Below are 19,417 nucleotides of genomic sequence, written 5' to 3'. Positions count from 1 at the left end.
GAGATGTTTTTGGTGCTGAAAACCACAAATGTATCTTCTTATGGACGTCAACACTTCAAATAAAACCCCAGTAAATTGTAAAAAAGTGGGACCTTATTCAAAATGATGAAATATTGCAATGTAACAAAAACAAATGGATTTGTCCTGAGCTATTTTAAGCAAGCCTAATTTTGTATAGAAGCATCAGTGAAGTCCAGCTATTATTTTTATCATTTAGTCGAGCTTTGCCTTCTCATTATCCTTGTGTAACAATTGTAGCTACTAAATGATGCCTTTTCATGCCTTTCATCATGGATGACGACCTGCGCCGACTGTCTTCCAACATCTGCCGCTGAGGACACTTTTTATTTTACTGATGCAATTCTACTTTTGATATGAAACATTCGGCTGGGTATTTACAGTATCTTGGTTGCTGTTTGAATGTTTGTGGGGCCCCTGGAGACAGTGCATCACTTCCTCTTTAATGGAGCTATCGGCCTGTTAGAGGTGGAACTTTTCCCCGTTGGCTTTAATCTAATTTATTGAATGAAATGTTTTACACACTGATCAACAGAGCTAATTAAAACTAATCTTAACTAAGTTATCTTAATTAAGTGCGGTTATAAAACATTAGGAGAAGTCTACTAGAAAGGCGGTAGTGAGCGAAGCTATGGAGGCCTGTGGACACTGAAGCTCCAGGGTTTCATGGCTTTGATAGTCTACATGCAGCAACAGTCATCTGGCAGCTTTACAAGCTACAACATGGTAAACTAATAAACTTTTTCAACTTTTTAAAAAGTCATGTAACATCTGGGCTGCTGTTGATCAGACACAGAAGCATGAGAATAAAAGAATGCTTTCTGGCCATTATATTAAACTCTAAATATCATCATCAGACACCATCCCAAGGCCTGTGAAGGTAAAGGGAGCAGCACAGGAATGCAGCGAAATACTGGGAAATCTGAGGAAAATCCAATGCAGTGAACAAGATTCGTGACACAGAGGGTTGAAAGTTTATTTTCTAGCAAGACACAGCAAGACCCAAAAGCCAAAGTTACACAGGAATGACTTTATGAACTCATAAAGACCTATCCACACACACACAAGGCTGTATTTGCTGCCAAACCTAAACCCATACCTGTACTACATATTTAAATATGTATTCTGTTCACTTGCAGCACATGAAATGATCTGTAGAGATAGTTTTGTGGACTAAGATTATATGTCTTTGATTTACTGGTCAGTTGTTTTCATATCCACATTTATTACAGTTGCCTCCACGATAGTTCATTCCTACAAAACAACTGATTCTGTGCACAACCCTATTCATCCTTCATTTTTATTTATAGAAAGCTACAGGGAAGCTGGGGAAGAATTTGAAACTCAATATTGTTCGTGAGCTGATGCCTGAATAATTTAAGAGAATGATGTAGTGAAAAAATCCCATCATCATCATCATCATCATCATCATCATCATCATCATCATCATCATCATCATCCCTATTGTTGCCACTGTGACTTCACTTTTATCAGTCTATGTCTCCCCCTGCTGGAGATTTACTGTCATAGTCAGCTCTATTAGACTTGGTGGTTAACAGCTGAGAATATTAAATAACATTTTAATGTATATTAATAATAGTTAAACACCACATTAAGGAAAACTACACATATATCCTCAGTATCAGCCATGAGACATTTATTCTCCTGGCACTGGAGTTTATCGTGCAGCTATCACATTTCATTTGACCCCATTTTTGTTTGCTTGGGCTCACAAAGACATATCATTAAGGCATACTCATATACAAACATTTTCCTTTTGAGATTAATGTGAGAAACAAATCCTCTGGTTCCTCGTGGACTCCAGACTCCCTGTTTGAGGAGGATGAACAGCTCAAATTAAAGGGTTGCTGGACTGTTTATACATAATTTCAGTCTATGAAAGTCTGGCTTGCTGAATTCTGTCTCATATCTAAACCAGAAAGGCCTATTGTAGAAGTAGATTAATATAGATGTATACATATTTACAGTACATTATTTGCATGTGTGTGTGTGTGTGTGTGTAGGTCATTCACTGTCCCTCAGCTTGTGGCACATTGATACATATCTGCCCTGTTTCCTTCTCCTCTGAGTATTTTTAACATTGGCTAATATTTAATCTCCATTTAGTTTATTGAATTTTGGATTGGCAGAATTGATTTATTAAAGTAAACGTTCCTTATTTCACTGAATGATTCACATTTTAGGAGGAAGTGCACCTCTGTCTCAACTTCACCTGAGGAACAGTTGAGCAACATGTTGTGTTTTCCTCCCATTACCTTGATCTTTCTTGTGCCAGTTGGAGGTCACTGGGCCTGCACCTGGTCAGGATCTGCCTCCTCTGCTTTCTGTCTCTGCCACTTCAGAGATATTCAGACAGTTCACAATCTCTGTTTAGAGACAAATACCATTCAGATATATCCTGGGAACTCATCTATTCTTTCCAGTGTTTCAAATAGGTTTCTATACATTGTGTTATAACTTGGTTTACTCCGATTGCTGATTGGAAAGCAGTCTTGTTGTGAGACTGATCAGTGTATTTGAGAGGAGGCACTAACTGGCATAGCTGGCTTTTTTTCCAGGGTTCAACTCTTGGTGCTCTCCTTTGAATGTTAATTATCAGTGAGAATCAGTCTACTTCTGCTCCACAGGCAATTGTTGGTGTTTTTCTTTGCATGTGTAAAATATATCTGCATATAGAGATTCTGTTGGGTGTTTATCCAAACTGGTAGAGCCATGATGGCTGAGTGGACCCCGTACTTCACTGCCTTATACTGCAATGGGCAGGTTCACACTATCAAATACTTTAAGCCAGATTTAATAGGAATTTGGAAGTTATACAGTTTCTCTTACCTGCATTTAGAGTTTATTTTCTTTTAATGCATGGACTGCCATGTTGAAACATAATGACGCTGTTATGGTTAAACAAAGTTATACCTTATACTATCCTCATACAATGATTTGATTATTTATGGTGACCTAGGATTTGTTTCCCAGTCTCTCTTTGATCATAGACACGGTGGGCTACCCTTTCCCAGCATGACCAGACCCGTGGTGGAGCTGAAGACCTCAGAATGCAACTTTGTGCACAGTTTGTTCAAGTCATGCACAAAAGTGAATGTTGTTCCTCAGAAAGCTACTGTTTTTTAGCCTCACTTGAAGCATGGCTCTGTGAGCAATGTCAGTCTGTCAGAGGATCTCAACAAACACTGGATGGATGGTCCTAAAACCCAACTCTAACTTTTTCTCATAATGTTAGCCGAATGAAACGACCTTGCTAAGTTAAGGCTACGATACAATATGTCAACACTGAAACCATTTTAGGGTTTTTCAGTTTTTTTGGCCTATGATTTTTTAGGTTCCACAATTCAGCTGTCGTCTTCTGTCTTGACCACTAGTACAATAAAGGACTGATGGTTTTACAAGCGGGTCCCTGATTTGGTTTGTACCCTGCATATGCATGAGTACACAGGCTTGTGCACAATTCACATTTGACCTTTGGTTTCACTCCCGTCTGCTGACCAGCAGCTGGTGGCAGGAACACACACACAATGTGCTTTGGTGAGAAACACCGAATGGTAACATCTTTTGTTGGTTTGCAAGAAAACTCCACAGGGCACCTTTAGTTTTCCACGAGAATCTGAGCACGTTAGGCCTCATTACTGTATTATACCCATCATTTTCACTCCAACAGCATGGATGGAATTCAATCAAACTCTATATTATTATATAAAATATCACTATTAACTTTAAACCTTTAAAAAAATATAAACCCAACCTAGGATGAAAATCATGTGACCCTAAGCGGTCTGAATACAAACAAACGGTCTATCTCTATAAAAGCTCTTTCACTCACAGACCACACAGAGTCTTGTACTTTTCTTTACCTCTATGTAAAAAAAATGAAATATATTTACACCATTTGAAACTGAGATCCTTGTTTTGCTCAAATACAAAGAGACTTTTGTTCTTGTGTTACAAAACATTTCACATATACAGTATGTTCTGACTCCTTCTATTCTCCCAGCTAATAGGGTTCCATATATGGGGACTGCTTGCTGACGCCTGATGAATCCGATGCCTGTTGCCCCAGGGGATGAAACTTGATAAACCCAGCCCTCCAGAGTCCTCCTCTCCAGTGGGAACTTCCCACTGCCAGATCATACCTGTCATCATCCATTTTAAATCAGCCTAATCTGTAGTCCATCCAAGCAGTGAGAGATCAGCAATCATACTGAGCTGTTAGAAAAGTAAGCACCGCTAAGATTTAAATTAAATAAATGTAGTACAAACATAGAGACAGTGTTTTAATATGCGTTATTGAGAGATTGTGACATCATCTGCATCACTGTGCTTTTAAACCAATGCTGCGGGTCAAGTACAATTATCTCCTTCAAGCTGTAAAAACAGCCTCAGTGACTAAATGCAGAGCAACAGAAGAGTGTGATTTGTAGATTTGTCAATTGTGTCCAGATGTAATTCACGTGTGGCTCATGGTGACTGGCTGGAAACGTTTTCTTTCCACAGGAAATGATTCATCAAAATCATCAATTTTCCATCAGTCTACTTTCAGTTTTAAACATGTAAGCCACGACTGAAACGTAGCCTTACTCTTGGGCTCTAGTTTATGTCCCTTGGGTCAGAAATCTGCACCTGGGCCAGTGGAGCTCGGATCCTCCATCACACAACTTTCAGACTCAATAAAAACACAATCTTCTGAGTTCAACACGATGTAGGTTTTATTGTTAAAAAAAAAAAAAAAAGTTTGGCATTGAACTGAATTGTCTCTTTTGTGCATCAGCTTTGATATGCTTACTCCCTCCACCAGCTGGGGACACTATCTGGGTGCCCCCTTATTATTATGTCAAACTGTTGTACATAGACACCATTGTTTCTGAAGTTCGGGAGTTTCCCACCTTGGCTGATTTGATGAACAGTGACTCCCTCTTCCAACATACAGAACATCACACTCACGCTACATATCCTTGAAAGGGACCCACTATAATTCTCAAGAACGCAGGCAGAGCACTGTCCCATCATTTAAAATGATTTACTGGTGTCATTGATAAAACAAGCAGAATACTCTGATTAAAACACACCTGTTGGATTAAAAATATTTCCCACAGTCACATATCAGGCTATACACATTTAAAGCTTCATAATAATAATAATAATAACAATATGAAAAATGGAAGGAACAACTGTGTAATGTGACAGTCACAGTAGAAGAACTCAGTGTTACAGGTAGCGGGCAAAACACAGGACACAAAAGAAGGAACCTCCGCATGAGGAACAGGAGGGAAACATAACAAGGAACATACACAGGAGCATGAGGCAACACAGAGGAACTGAACAGGTCACAAAAGCAGGAACAAAACAGACAAATCAAGAGCGAGGGGAACACAGAGACTTACATACACAGTGGAGGCAAGGGCACAGGTGAACAGGTGAAACACATGAGGACGAGGCAGACAATCACAGAGGCAGGGAAACGAGACAAAGACCAGAAGTAAAACAACCAAAAGACACACGAGGTGGTTAATATCAAAATAAAACAGGAAATAATAATAAACAGAGTCCAAACAAAGTATCACTAAAAGGGAAGACCATGACCCCAAAAAGCCATATATCGCCACTGAAAATGAAAAGAATAGGGACTTTATTTATCATTTATTTAAGTTGCCAGAAACCTGCTCCATGTTTGTTGGATGTGTTGACAGGCAATAGTTTGATAAAGCATTCGGCCACGACACATTAAAGTGTCATTCTTATCTTGCCGTGGAGTTGGACGGCCTGATTTCCTCCCATTGACTGTTTCATATGAAGGAACAGTACAAGTTAAGAGGTTATGATGAAAAAGAAATTCAACAGAAACAACCAATGCAGCTTTAATATGAGTTCACCGGTTACTGAGCCTCTCTAAAATGGTTAGTGACAGCATTGTTCATCCCATAATTTTCCAGTAATGTCAAATTAAGAGTTCTTGGATAATGGATGAGGGCGTAACGTCTGACGAACATAAACTGACTCACAGAGGCTTCATGAGCACTGAGGAAAGAGCTGACAGACCGGCTCACATTTGAAGTATGTAATAGATCCCTCCAGGAGGTTTCCCAAAGCTTTTCACTGCTGCCGTTTGCCTTTCTCTCCTGAATGCTGATGTAAATTACTTACAAGAGGAGAAAAAACACCAACAGTCTCATTTGTTTCGGCATCACATGCATGTCCTTATTGCAAGCTTTAAAAAAAAATTATTATAGATTATTTTTGTCATTGATTCTCCACTTACTGAATATACTTTTTATATTTTAATATACTATTTATATTTTTTTTCTCCCACATGATTATGCAGTATTCTCAAATCTTGGATGAAGTATCTAAATATAAATATAGCTACAAGATGGATATAGATGAAAATAAATATAGAATCAAATAAAAATCAATAAGTGATGAAAATAATAAGAAAAAGAAGAAGAAGACTTTATGTAAGATGTAAACAGTTAAATAATTTTGACAGAATATAACAAATTATTGTTCAAAAAAGTAATTATTTGGGTTTGATTTCATTCATGAAAACAAAATTGAATCATTTTCATTCCTGAAACTACTTAATGTATAATCGTCTGAACATAAACACACGCATTAGATTAGATTTTCTCCTGGTGACAGCAAGCTTTACAGAACAGCCCAGCCCACACAAATGTCATTCATACCTTTTAAAGAAAACTTTCCTTCATACTTCCCACATCCAATCACAGGCCGTACTTTTTGAGCGACACGTCCATTCACCAATCAGATTCCTGGCTGCGCTCACATCGTCAGCCTGTGTTTACTGTTTGTCAGTTTTGGAGTTTCGACTTGGTGGTGGCGCCGTCCACACGCAGTGAGTACTGTCGTTTTCACTGGTTTCTCAACTGGTTTCTGTTGATTTGTAGTTTTACATGTCGTCAACCGTAACTGCGTTTAGTGCCAATGGCTGAACTTAACTTTACTTGGTTCCGTACCAGGCGACAGGTTGGCTAACCCCTGGTAGCTAGCGTTAGCTTGCCAATAGATACTATTGAAACTTAACGAGCCTGTTTAGCAGCTCAGTGGCCAGGAAGTACAAACATGGAAACTTCTCCAACTCCTTATATATGTCAGCTGTATCGTTTATTTCAGACTAAAAACTAAATTCAAACGTTGTTAACAAACGAAGATAAGCATGTCATTTGGTGACATAGTTGAATAATATTTCTCTGGTGGCCCTTTAGCCTGCCGTCGCCTTGATGACAAGCTTTCTATTTCCTTAAAATGACGTTATCTGTTCACCATTTGCTCCCACTGGTTACTTTCTGTTACTGCATGGTGTCCCGTGTTAACTCCTCCTGTCTGTACCCCTTGCAGAGAATACACTGGAGCAACAATGGTAAAGATTTTCATAGGGAACCTATCTCAGCATGCTGGGAAGGATGAAGTTGAGGCTCTGTTTACCCAATATGGCACAGTGACAGAATGTGCCAAGTACAAAAACTATGCCTTTGTCCATATGGAAGACCGCAAGTCTGCCACCAAAGCCATCCGTGAGCTCCATCTCTATAAGCTGAATGGTAGGCCCATCAATGTGGAGCTCAGCAGAGGGAAGAACCAGGCCCCACCTGTGAAGCTCCACATTGCCAATGTAGAAAAGGGATCCGATGAAGAGCTCCGTGCTCTCTTTGAAGAGTATGGCACAGTCACAGAGTGCTCCATTGTCAAGAACTTTGCCTTTGTGCACATGGCCAATCATGAAGAGGCCATGGATGCCATAAAAGGCCTGGACAACACAGAGTTTCAAGGTAAGGAAATTTGATATTCTACTCTTACGAGTGAAAGGATTGGAAGTTTTCTGGGTTTTCCTTACCATCAGTATTTAACCTTTTAGATTTGAGGGACAATGTTTTTTTCTCTCTCAGGAAGTCGCATACATGTTCAGATATCAAAAAGCAGACCCAGGGGGGCACCCGAGGAGGAGGACTATCCACCTCCGCCAGGCAGAGGAGGCTATTATCCTCCTCGCTTCCCAGGGGAGAGGCCCGAGCCTCCCTACAGAGGTCACATGTCCGCTTACCCTCCTCCGCCTCCGCCGCCCCTTCCTCCGAGACGGCCGGCTTATCCTCCGCGTGGCTATGGTGAGCGAGACGGCTACGGGGTGGTTGATTACTATGAGAAATACAGAGCCCGTCCTTACAGCACCGCGGGCTACGATGATAGGTGTGCCATCCCCCCTCCTCCTCCTCCCTCGGCACTGGTTAGAGAACGTCTTGGAATGGGTTCCCTTGACCCATATGAGCGCCGCCCGCTCCCCCATGCTCCTCCGTCCTACATGGCCAGAGACCGAAGCCCCATCAGACGAGCCCCCCTTCCGCCTGCTCCGTCAGCTGGTAACGGCTACTCCTACGAGCGGTCCCGGCTCTCTCCAGTGTCCAGAGTACCGATGTATGCAGCTCCCCGCCCCAGGGACTCCTTTTCGGACAGAGTGCCGCCACCGCCACCACCACCTCGCTATGCAGGCTATTAGGCACCTGAGAGTGTGATAGAAGGTGAGAACAGTCAGAGGCTGTTTCATGACATCATAAACTATATTGATAGACATGATTGGAAAAAATCTTCAAATGAATTTGTACCGAAATAAATGAGAGCTGAATCGGTAATTGAGGTAGAATCACGCTATAAATCCTCACCATCAGTCAGAGCTCTTAATTCCTGCAGATCTGGCTCAGTATACAACCATCAAACATTGCTGGTAGACTCATAAAATATTGCTGCTTTAACATCAAACATCAGTCTTGCGCGATTCCTGAGTAAAACGTGCTCCTTGACATGTGTGGTGTGCTCTCTTTTCAGGTTTAGAATATGACAAGATCGTCGTTGTCTGCTGATGCACGTGGCGCTATACATCCTCCTTGTCTATGGCGGATTGCGTTGCGTTCGCCTGAGACTTACTGGAAGATACTGTATTGCGGACAGTGCCGTACTTAAAAACATACGATTCCATGTCTACAGTTCACGTATTCATCTGAGCTATTCATGCCTTTTATGTTCCTTTGCTTGTTTTACTGTTTAAAGTGTTTTTCAGGATAGCTTGCTGGCTTAGGTGGCGTAGTCCACTCCAGTGAGATGCAGTGCTGCAAAAACTGCACAATCTGCTTTCCAGTCTTTCTAAATGAATAAGGCCTCTGGGAAACTGACTTAATTTTATATCAAGGGAAGATCATTGTGTTCAGACTAAGGTTGCTGGTTGATCTCAAAATGAAAATGGAAAAAATTCAGTTGAGCTTTAATATAATATTTGGTGTGGCAGGTTGTATAATAATCTCTTTAAGATTTGCGACACTTGTTAGCATGACAAATCAAAAGTTTCAGTGTGGTTTTGTTCTTTTTACGCTTTGTGTTATATTTCCTTGCGAACACAGAATCTATAGCACCGTTATGTATGATTTTATTTACTTTACAAGTTGCTTTTCATTTGAAAGCTTTTTAAATAAACGACTGAAACCAAAAATGACGTTTTAACTGTCAAATTATTCCACGCTGGTTAGGCCTTTGTAGCTCAAAGAATACCCAAGCTAATACCATTGTAATACCCAGGCGTTCAACTCATAACACGCTTTCAGTTTAATTCTCCATACCCTTGAGTTATCAGCTTGACACATGGTAGGCGATGCTCTCTTTGTCCTCTTCATTGCAAGTGATAATGGTGGGAAATGTGTGACTTTAAAGTTCTTGTTTGTGAAGCATCACTGACATCTTGCGTTGATGCGTTTTCACTTTAGCCCTCGTGAAGACGACTGGTTGACAGAAATATAATTGATCACTGTTTAAGTCATTGCAAGTGTAAAATGCATGTGTGAGAACTAATACATGAACAAGAAGTCGACTGTGATCCTGCCTTTCCCTTGAGGACCCTCAGAGTTAATGCAGCTAATGAAACCTTTAGCTGCCCACAAACCCTGGAGTGGCAAAAAATGGCCAACAATTATACTAATAAGTTTTTAACCAGTGTCGATCGTCTGCTGTGCGTTGTCCCTGGTGCACAGGGAGCTGCACCTTTCCTCGATCAGCGTCTGCCATTGCCTACCTTGTGTCGAGCCAATCACAGTGGTTTCCTAGAAGTATAACAATAACTGAGCTTTGCGTTGGCTCATTTGTGTCTCCTTGCGACAATTGTTCTGAGGTCTTGATTTGCATTCTTCATTTCTCTGTCACATTACGTATTGGTCACACTTACCATTATTGCTTTAACTCTGAACATGTATAACTTGTGTACTGTATATGTGCCACAAAATGCATGCAGTCTTGGTATTCTTAGTATTTGTGCTCTTTGTAGGTTGTTAGACTCTATGCAAGAGATGTCAGCTCATGGTAAGTCATCCTTGGAAGATGTCCAGCAGCCTGAAGAAGAGAGGTAGATATTGTTTTAAACTGTTTTGCATAAACATCTATTACTGAAGCAATCAGTTGTTTCATACTGCATTTTTCCACACTCTCGATAAGTCATTTTTACATTTTGTAGTTTCTAAATGTGGAAGATATGCAAGGGATGAAGGGATTTATAAAAAATACTCTTAATTTTGCATCTTGCCAACATATAAAAATGAACACAAATACAAAAAACACAAAGTCCTCATTTGAAAAAAGAATCCTTATTACACTTAATATTTTATCCTTTTGATGTTTTTTTCTTTTTTAATTTGGTAAAGCAAATTGTACTTGTACTTCATCTTTAAATCACCAATTACATTTTGGCATAATCAATCTTCAATTTCATTCAGCAAATTATTGAAAAGACGTAGTGGGGTATTCTTATTTTAATTTGATAATGTAGTCTGGGTAGGATATACTGCAGAAATGATAGAAATATTTTTTTGATTTCATCAGTGATGAGTGGGATCACCGACCCTGTGTCTTTCTTCACAGGCTTGTTTCTGCTCTGGCGACTATAATGGGATCTTGATGTGAATTCACAGGACTTGGTGGCCTTTGAACATCACGGGATCCGGTGGTCCTGTGGTTCAAGGTAAGGCAGTATAAGTTCACTATGAAGTCCATGGGAGACTGGTCTATTTTGTGAACCTTGACTGACGTGTTTGTTGTGTTACAGGAAGTGGATTTGGTGCATTGGGTGGTGAGCTAGAGTGAACGTCCCAGCTTGGTCCTCAGAAAACCTACATGGTACATATTTGTGCCCTGCAGCTGATTACACCAAAACAATGGGTTGGGTTACCGTTTGGACTGATTATACTGACCCAAGAGGTCTTATTCCCATTCAACTGCACTTATACAGCACTTTTCTTGTCTTATTGACCACTCAAAGTGCCTTTCAATGAAACCCATATTCACACACTCAGGTTTATACAGCTCTTTTGCCTATACATATAGCACTTATCTACCATACGCACATACTTACTTTCTATGATGATACATCATGGGCAATTTTGGGTTCAGTACCTTCCCCCAGGACACTCTGAAATGCACACTGGAGGAGCTGGTAGTCGAACCACCGACCTTGTGATAAGTGGCGACCCGCTCTGATCTCTCACCCTCGCTGCAGTAGATTCAGATCTATGTTGCCAGTTGGGAGAGGCAGCAAAGAGCACTGGCACAGAAGCAGAGCGGAGTGCTGCTGCGCACAGGGCCAGCAGAAAAAGAAGTCTTTTAGAAACTTTTAAAAGACGGCCACTGAAGCCCACTGAAACATTCCAGTATCTGTTGAAATGTATGCTTCATTTAGAATATTTTCAGCGCTTTGTCTTCCTGCCAAAACAAAGTGAAGTTTAGCTCTCTCTGGTTCCCTCTGCTGACCTGCTGCTGCAGTGTACAGTGTGCGCCGTGGGTGCACTTGTGTGTAGGAATACAGTAGTTCAGCGGCTGAGAAAAATGTACCAAAGGAAACATTTGTTTTGACGGGAAGACAAAACGCTGAAAATATTCTAAATGAAGCGTATGTTTCAATGGATGTTGGTTGCATTGGACTGTTTCAGTGATCTTAATCTACTGGGGGTAATACACTGACTATGCATAACAACGTCACACAGCACCACATCAGATAACCTGAACTATCCCTTTACGTTCTGGAATGTTCCCTTGAAACCTATGCATGACTTTTATATACAAGTGTTAAACATATTTTGCTATTATCTTTATATTTGTGGACCTACAACTATTTTTCATACACTGTATGTTACTGTGTATACTACTGTTTTTTGTTTTTTTTTAAATATGGATGGAGATGGATGCATGTAGTATGCCCTTTTCAGTATGAAATATTTAAACATGTGTCTCAGTAAATAAACACTTTTTTAATAACTGTGTTGTCAATAGTTGGAAACTTTGCTTCTAATTTCATGTAGTTTATTGAGGCTTTAGTCTTTTTTTATTTATTTATTTATTTTGATTTTGATATATGTGGACATCAAAATATTCGCCTCAATGAAAAGTTATGGGTTATAAAGGCAGACAAACAGAGTTTTTACTGAATTCAGCTGTGACGACATGCCCTGTGAAGAGTCAGACTTGTTACATAGTAAGATATTTTTTTTCCTCACTATTAGTCAATGTCACTTGATTTGGAAATGATCTTTTTCCTGATAAAACTTAGAGATGAGCTTGTTCAATGATGAACACAGTGGTTTAGTCTCTTGATAGTACTGGGTTAGAGGTAGCCAGCCATATATAGATAGATACTATAGTTGCTCTGCTTGGAAGAAGGAAATAAAGCAATCTATATATCAAATTGTAAAATTGAAAGTAAATCCCCCACAAATACCAAAGAAAACGTGTCGGTTTCTCTATTCCCTTTTTTGTTGTTGGTTCATTGAGGTTATTTCAGTTTAAAAATATAATTTCTTTTAAGCACACTCCCTTCCTGCTGGGATGGTGTTTCAAGAAATCATAGGTGGTGATTAGAGTCTCAGTACAATCCTGATCAGAGGAGGTTTTATTGGGTTTGCTGCATGACAGTGATTAATCAACCAAACTTTTATGGCTGCTAACAACCTCAGTGACACTGATCCATCTTCTGCTTAAGACCAGGTTTGGACTTTGTTCTCAGATTGTTGCTAAAAGGATCCAGTTTCTGCATCTGACTCAAACAGAATACCATCACCACTGACGTGCTGATAGGAGATAGTTTTAAGGTGATGCAATGTCTCACCTTACTATCTGTTGTTGTTGAGAGCATGACCTGATGAACATATCCGCTCGATATATATTATAGAAAAAGAAATAAAGTCAATCTATTTACTCCAGCACTTCAGTACAGTTTTGAGGTATTTGTACTTAGGAATTTTTATGTTATGCCACTTTATACTTATAAACCACTACATTACAGGAGGAAATACACTTTTTACTCAGCATTATTTTGACAGCTGTAGTTACTAGTCAAGATAAAATAGTTCATCCAGAATTGTATTATCAGCTTATTAGCTCTCTCTCTCTCTCTCTCTCTCTCTATATATATATATATAGCCAGCTGAGCTTATTGCTGAAACCTGAGCTCAAAATGGAAAATGTGGAAAAACCTGTTTGTAAAAGACAAGATGTGAACCCTATTTGTTTCTGTCTTGTAACTGTGATAAGAGTTTCCCTGAACTGGTTATCAAACCTATGGCTGATTTACATTATTTAACAACAATATTCACAAAAACATGTTACCAAAAACAATTTATTGTGTGAGATGAAATTTTAGAAAGAAATAACTTGAGGTCTTTATAGCATTTAAATGTAAAAAGTAGGAGTTATTAATACCACAGCTTTTTTTAACATATAGACATGAAAGTAACAGATACAGGGTTCAAAATAATACTATGATTTCACATTACAAGCAGGGATTTTATCTAAGCCTGTATGAACTCTAATGTAGCAGCTAGAGAGCAATTTGTATTTCCTTTAATTGCAAGTGAATTAAAAAATAACATTTCACGGAGCGGTGCTGGTTCATCATGACGGGCACATGAGAGTCTCATCAGTCTCCAGAGGGCCAAGTGCTATGAACTCAGCTGGGAGACCATTTGTCACAGTTGAGCCTGTGTCCATGACAGGTGTCATACTAGGCACACACATGCATGTCTCCCTGGACGGAGGCACAGGCAGCACCTCAAACTCCACCTCAAAGCTGGCCTTGGCCTCGCCGGACTCGAGGATGGTCAGCATTTCATACTCTCCAAACCGGATCAGGGCCTTATCTGGGAGATCCATCCTCTCCAGGTATCCCAGAGATGAGCTGTTCACTGACAGCCGTCCCCTCTGGCTCAGGTTCTGGATGGTGAACAGCATGTCCTGGCTCTGGGGTGTGCGGTAGGCGTGGAGGGCCAGCTGTTTACGGGACACCCGAGGGTCCATCAGGGTGTAAGTGCAGGCCTGGCTGTCACGTCCCAGCCTGAGAGGGTCATCCGCCGAGTGTCTGCTCCTCCTCCCCAGGGGAAGCACCCCGTAAAGGCCCCTGCAGTTCTGCTGAGGGTGGTAAAGCTTGATCTGGAGACAAGTGAGGAGATCCTCCTCTGTCTCCATTGTCTGAGACACACTCATTGTGAAAAACAGCTCCTGATCAAATCAGTAAGAGGATGAGCTTCTGTGATGAAAGGATCTAGGCACAGAAGGCAAAAATCACATTAGAAATACAATGAAATGTGTGGATTACTAGTCAATCAAAAGAAAAATAATCCAACAAATGGATAAATTCCTGCTGTCTGATGTTTGTGTCTTACCTGTATGTCGATGTTTATAAATTGCACATTCAGATAGGTGCTTTTAATCCGCCCACAGAATCAAATGATGCCTATGCCCAGTGCTCTGACTAACAGTGTTGCTGCTAAGAGTGAAAACAGGAAGAGTCACGCCGACTGGTCCCTGCAAAACTGTTTTCTTCTTCTCTCCGGAGTTTCGTCACTGTCATGAGATCCAGTTGTAACGATGCTGCTTTCAAGTGCAGATTCGGACTGTCTGGCTTTTCAGATGATATCGGTTGCAGCTTTCACTTTTAGATCATTGAAATATTATTTTTGTTGATTGAGACAGTCGGCAGGCTAAAGAGCCCGCCTTTCCTAAAATCTAAAGTTGTAATAGGCATATTTCACCGTTCTCTGACGCGTAGCAAACTAACTTCAAATGAATGTGCTACTTTGTGCCATTGGTCTTATCATAAAAAACACCACTGAATCAGTGCTACATTTGTCTTTCCTTTGTTTCCTTATCTGTTTACTTTACTTTTCTAATGAAATGTTTCATTGATTGGTCGTTGTTTTCTAATATACAACTTTAAGATGAGCACCTGAACGTCGCAGCTGTGGAAATTCCAGGATGACGCAAACAAAGCGAAAAGCTGATGAAACAGAAAGAAGAGACTGCATAGTTTCACAATAAACTCCCCTGCAGGACTTACAACCACTGTAAAACTGTTTTTACATACAGTCTGTTACTGCTTCATGTCAATCCAGCACGAAACTTGCATCTAAACTGGACGATGATTTCAGGAAAGCCAGGACAAAACTAAATATGGCACCTTTTAAAAAAAAACTTTATCACGCATATTTAGTCATATCATTAATATGTAATATACAGTTAGCACAGGGTAGGAAATATGTCAACTAATGATTTATGTAAAGCGAACACGGTAGTTAAACGTCTGTTGTTATTGTTTATAAAACGATGATGAGCACTGCGCCCCCGGCGGCGGGGGGGGGGGGGGGGGGGGGGGGGGGGGGGCGGTGTGGTTGTGAGGTTGTGACGCGGGAAAAGCGCAAGCGAAGAAGAAGAAGAAGAAGAAGACGGGCCGGAAAAACGAAACGGAAGCTGGTCAGAGGAAATCTCCCTCGAAAGGGGTTTGAATTCTTTGTAGAGGCCGCCCGGTAGAAAAGGTAACCTAAAATTTACACGCCGAAGTGGTAGTATTTACATTTCAACGCATTTTAAAATCCTGAAACATCCACTGAGCTTTGCGTGTTGTCCGGCCCGCTGCTTTGAGCTCGGTCTGCGCTGCTTGCCGGAGGCCTAATAGCGTGACTTGGTTAGCGAGCTAACCGTAGCTAACAGCTAGCACAAGCAAATTCGCTGAAACTAAGACCCGATGTTATGTTTAGACTTGGTTAATTATCCGCAACATGGCGTTTTATTTGCAACAAATAGGATAGAAATGTTCTAATTATACAATTAGTGTGACATTTTATGTTAAAATTAGTTGACTTGCTGCGGTAGTCAAACTGTTGTCAGCCATTTTGCAGGGAACGGGCCTGTTTAATTCGCAGTTAAGACTGAGCAAAGGTTTTAGGCCAGCAATTAATCATTGAGTACAAAGGTAAACATGGTTAATTTTGATTAAACGTTTTGTTTTCTTTCTTCACCCCTGATTATCTCGTTTTCTCTAAATTGCCTTTAAACAGGTCTTTCACAAAATGGTGAAAATTTTTGTGGGAAATCTGCCCCGGGAGGCAGACCAGGATGAAATCAAGGCACTCTTTACTCAGTACGGCACAGTCACAGAGTGTGCCATCATTAAAAACTACGCCTTCGTCCACATGGATGACCGCAAGGCCGCCACCAAAGCCATCAAAAATCTCCACCTCTACAAGCTTCACGGCACACCAATCAATGTAGAGGCCAGCCACGGGAAGAACCAGGGCTCAGTCAAACTGCATGTAGCGAATGTAGAGAAGGGATCAGATGAAGAGCTCCGTGCTCTGTTTGAAGAGTACGGCACAGTCACAGAGTGTGCTGTTGTCAAGAATTTTGCTTTTGTACATATGTCCAACTCTGATGAGGCCATGGACGCCATCAAGGGACTGGACAACACCGAATTCCAAGGTAAGAAAGGACCATCATGGAAAATAAAGTAGTTGTGAAGTGTGTGTGGCTGTTGTGAACCTGGTTATGTAATGTGTCTTCTCCGTTATCTGTAATTTTATTTGTATTTAGGAAAACGCATCCATGTCCAGATTTCCAAGAGCCGTCCCAGACACGATGAACGGGATGACTACCCCCCTCCTCCCCCAGACAGAGGTGGCTACTGGCCCCCACGCTATCCAGGAGAGAGGCACGAGCCTCCCCCACCCAGCTACCTGAGAGGCCGCCTCAGCCATATACCCCCAGGTTACCCAGCCCCCCCTCTGCCACCCCCTCCCCCTAGACGAGCTGTTTATCCTGACCGTCCCTATGAGGGTGAGAGGGACAGATACGGCGTGGTAGATTACTATGAGAAGTACAGAGCTCGCCCATATGGCATCGCCTCCTATGAGGATCAACGTGCTGGCGCCCCTCCTCCTCCCCCTCCCCCTTCAGCCGTCGTCCGAGATCGTCTTATGACCTCGCCGCTTGACCCGTATGAGCGTCGACCCCTCCCACCTCCCCCGTCCTCGTACTACACTCGAGATCGCAGCCCCCTCAGGAGAGCGCCTAGCACGCCAATGCCCCCTGCCAGTAATGGCTACTCCTATGAGCGCTCCCGACTCTCTCCGGTCTCCCGGGTCCCGGCATACGGAGTTCCACGTGCCAGGGACCCCTACGCAGACCGGCTGCCCCCGCCACCGCCTGCACGCTACGCTTATTAAGCAAGGCCCGGCATGTGAAGGTGAGAATAGGTCTGAGGTAGATTGGTGTTCCTATCTTTTCTGAAATTGCCCTTCGTCCCTAAAAAGGCAGAGGCAGCTTGTGACCACATCCGTACGCTCTAGGTCTTGTGGGGAAAACAAGGTTTGAAACAACATGCGTACAAAGTGTTATTCAACAGTTTGTAAATTCGTTGATAATGCACGTCTGTGCACCAACTGGGATTTCAGCTAATACCAGTTTTAAATGTGGCTTAATCCGGCAAATACAGACTGTCCAGTGTGGGACCTCTGACTGAAGAACAGGTCTCGAGATTCAGAACTCGAAAAAAGTTGACATTTAGGTAATTACGATGGAACAACGTGCTTTGCATCAACAGTTGCAGGCAGTTCATTTGTGTCATTTGCTCTTTTTTCAGGATCGTCGTCCGCCTGCGTCGCCGCTCGCCGCCTCCTGATGCACGTGACACTATCCACTTCCTGTCTGCGGCTGAGCGCGTTACGTTCCCCTGAGATGCTCACAGGAGGAACTGAATTGCCGACGTCTACGTCTGTTTTTGTTTTTATTTTGGGACAACTTTTAATCTCGTTTTTTTTTTCCCCTATTTGTTTTAGTTTGTCATTGTGCTGTAGAATTTTTAATGCTTGACGTCTGAGTTAGGCGTTTTGTTTTTTTTTAAATTGTACCTTTTACGTTTGAATAATTAGTGTTCTGATGTGGTGTGTAACCTTAGAAAGCTGAATCATTTCAGCAGCAGTTTCTAGGCGATACTTGTGACTGTAGATTTAACTGAACTGAATCATGTTTGGTATTAAATCTAGTCTGCACGTTGCTTCCATCATGTTGAACTTTACATCGAAAACTAAACCTCCATGTGGCGTTGCTGTGAAAATTTAAACTGCTAAGAAATAGGAGTTTTTACACATTTAGAAAGTAACTGTTAATGGTACAGTTACCAAAAAGCGTTCACATGTACCTGTCCACTGTTGATCTTTTTTTTTTATAATAAACGGATTTGTGCAGTAATGTTGTTCACAGATGTGCTCAAAAATCCAGCCCTGCGCTAAAACAACTCATCAGTGTAACCGCTTGAATTGACTTGAATACTTTCGAAAATCTAAATTGATTGATAATGCGTTTATTTATGATGAAATAACAAACTTGTTAAAATCGTCACGCTGATTAAAGAAATGTCTCTTATCTGAGCTTCTCTGAAATACTAAATACAGCTTTTATCATTCATCAGCGCACCTTTTACCCTGTCCCCCTCCCTTAGTGCCAAAACTGAAACTTGTTCCCATAGTAGCTGAAGTGACTAAGGGCGATACCCACCAGGTGAGATTTCATAGATGAGACTAGTTAACCTTGAATCTGGGGGAGATGACATCAAAGGCTACAGGAGATCTTCAGAGTCAACAGGTAAGTCCAGGGCTTTAAGGACTACTGCAGACAGCACATGCTCACATTCAACTGTTTTATAGGTACATATTACTAGTTATCTGCTCCAGAGGTTTACTTTGATTTTGATTGTTCACAGGACCCTGATTGTTAACTAGTTAAATGTTTGTTTTCCTGCTCTTTCCCTGTACACAAAATGATCCATTCAGCTGTAAATCTGCTGTTCTTTATTGTCAGTGTTTGCAGGGAAATAACTCTATAGATACATATAGTTGACAGTCCTTTTTTTTCCAGCACTGCCAGCAAATTGTAGAGCGTGGTTTGCTTGGGGGCAGTTGTTTCTGAAGCTGGAAATTAGAACAGCGTTTATCACAGCTAGGTCAGGTTAAACTGGACAAGAGGTAAGGTTTTGATGTGAGGAAAGAATCAGAAATGCTACATCTTG

At 41.3% G+C, this 19,417-nt stretch overlaps 3 protein-coding genes across 7 annotated transcripts; 2 read left to right on the top strand and 1 right to left on the bottom strand.

Moving 5' to 3' along the window:
- The first annotated feature begins 6,806 nt into the window (after positions 1-6,806).
- Positions 6,807-13,567, top strand: LOC139621479 (RNA-binding protein 4.1-like). Of its 3 annotated transcripts, XR_011691003.1 has the most exons (6): positions 6,807-6,898; positions 7,402-7,832; positions 7,950-8,576; positions 10,364-10,441; positions 10,954-11,053; positions 11,138-13,567. XR_011691003.1 is itself a non-coding variant. In XM_071478014.1 (4 exons), exons 2-3 carry the CDS (start codon positions 7,421-7,423, stop codon positions 8,552-8,554), a joined length of 1,017 nt encoding a protein of 338 aa, XP_071334115.1. In that variant the 5' UTR covers positions 6,807-6,898; positions 7,402-7,420; the 3' UTR covers positions 8,555-8,576; positions 8,881-9,538. The 3 variants fall into 3 exon arrangements, 1 of the variants encoding a protein (XP_071334115.1); XR_011691002.1 differs by having other exon boundaries at positions 10,364-11,053; XM_071478014.1 differs by lacking the exons at positions 10,364-10,441; positions 10,954-11,053; positions 11,138-13,567 and adding an exon at positions 8,881-9,538.
- A 114-nt stretch (positions 13,568-13,681) lies between these two features.
- Positions 13,682-14,951, bottom strand: tifa (TRAF interacting protein with forkhead associated domain). Of its 3 annotated transcripts, none has more exons than XM_071478023.1 (2): positions 14,742-14,951; positions 13,682-14,605 (listed from the first exon to the last, which is right to left on the bottom strand). In XM_071478023.1, the coding sequence occupies exon 2, from the start codon at positions 14,560-14,562 to the stop codon at positions 13,975-13,977; it is 588 nt and encodes a 195-aa protein (XP_071334124.1). In that variant the 5' UTR covers positions 14,563-14,605; positions 14,742-14,951; the 3' UTR covers positions 13,682-13,974. The 3 variants fall into 3 exon arrangements, with proteins under 3 accessions (XP_071334124.1, XP_071334123.1, XP_071334121.1); XM_071478022.1 differs by having other exon boundaries at positions 13,682-14,577; positions 14,742-14,948; XM_071478020.1 differs by having other exon boundaries at positions 13,682-14,620; positions 14,742-14,945.
- Positions 14,952-15,741: 790 nt separating this feature from the next.
- Positions 15,742-18,774, top strand: rbm4.3 (RNA binding motif protein 4.3). Its single transcript, XM_071478015.1, has 4 exons — positions 15,742-15,890; positions 16,413-16,833; positions 16,945-17,596; positions 17,993-18,774. The coding sequence occupies exons 2-3, from the start codon at positions 16,425-16,427 to the stop codon at positions 17,574-17,576; spliced, it is 1,041 nt and encodes a 346-aa protein (XP_071334116.1). The 5' UTR covers positions 15,742-15,890; positions 16,413-16,424; the 3' UTR covers positions 17,577-17,596; positions 17,993-18,774.
- The last annotated feature ends 643 nt before the right edge of the window (positions 18,775-19,417 follow it).

The sequence above is a fragment of the Trachinotus anak genome, unplaced genomic scaffold (genome assembly GCF_046630095.1).
Source record: "Trachinotus anak isolate AG129_WGS33_773 ecotype Australia unplaced genomic scaffold, CSIRO_AGI_Tana_v1 ptg000005l, whole genome shotgun sequence".
Taxonomy (NCBI): Eukaryota; Metazoa; Chordata; class Actinopteri; order Carangiformes; family Carangidae; genus Trachinotus; species Trachinotus anak.
The sequence above is the reverse complement of the archived record's forward strand: the minus strand, read 5'-3'. Positions and strand labels throughout refer to the sequence as shown.

Bases quoted from the DNA above. Each gene is read 5' to 3' on its own strand.
- LOC139621479 (XM_071478014.1), top strand. From the start codon at position 7,421: ATGGTAAAGATTTTCATAGGGAACCTATCTCAGCATGCTGGGAAGGAT. The intron at 7,833-7,949 runs GTAAGGAAATTT...TTTCTCTCTCAG, and splicing joins GGACAACACAGAGTTTCAAG to GAAGTCGCATACATGTTCAG.
- tifa (XM_071478023.1), bottom strand. From the start codon at position 14,562: ATGAGTGTGTCTCAGACAATGGAGACAGAGGAGGATCTCCTCACTTGT.
- rbm4.3 (XM_071478015.1), top strand. From the start codon at position 16,425: ATGGTGAAAATTTTTGTGGGAAATCTGCCCCGGGAGGCAGACCAGGAT. The intron at 16,834-16,944 runs GTAAGAAAGGAC...ATTTGTATTTAG, and splicing joins GGACAACACCGAATTCCAAG to GAAAACGCATCCATGTCCAG.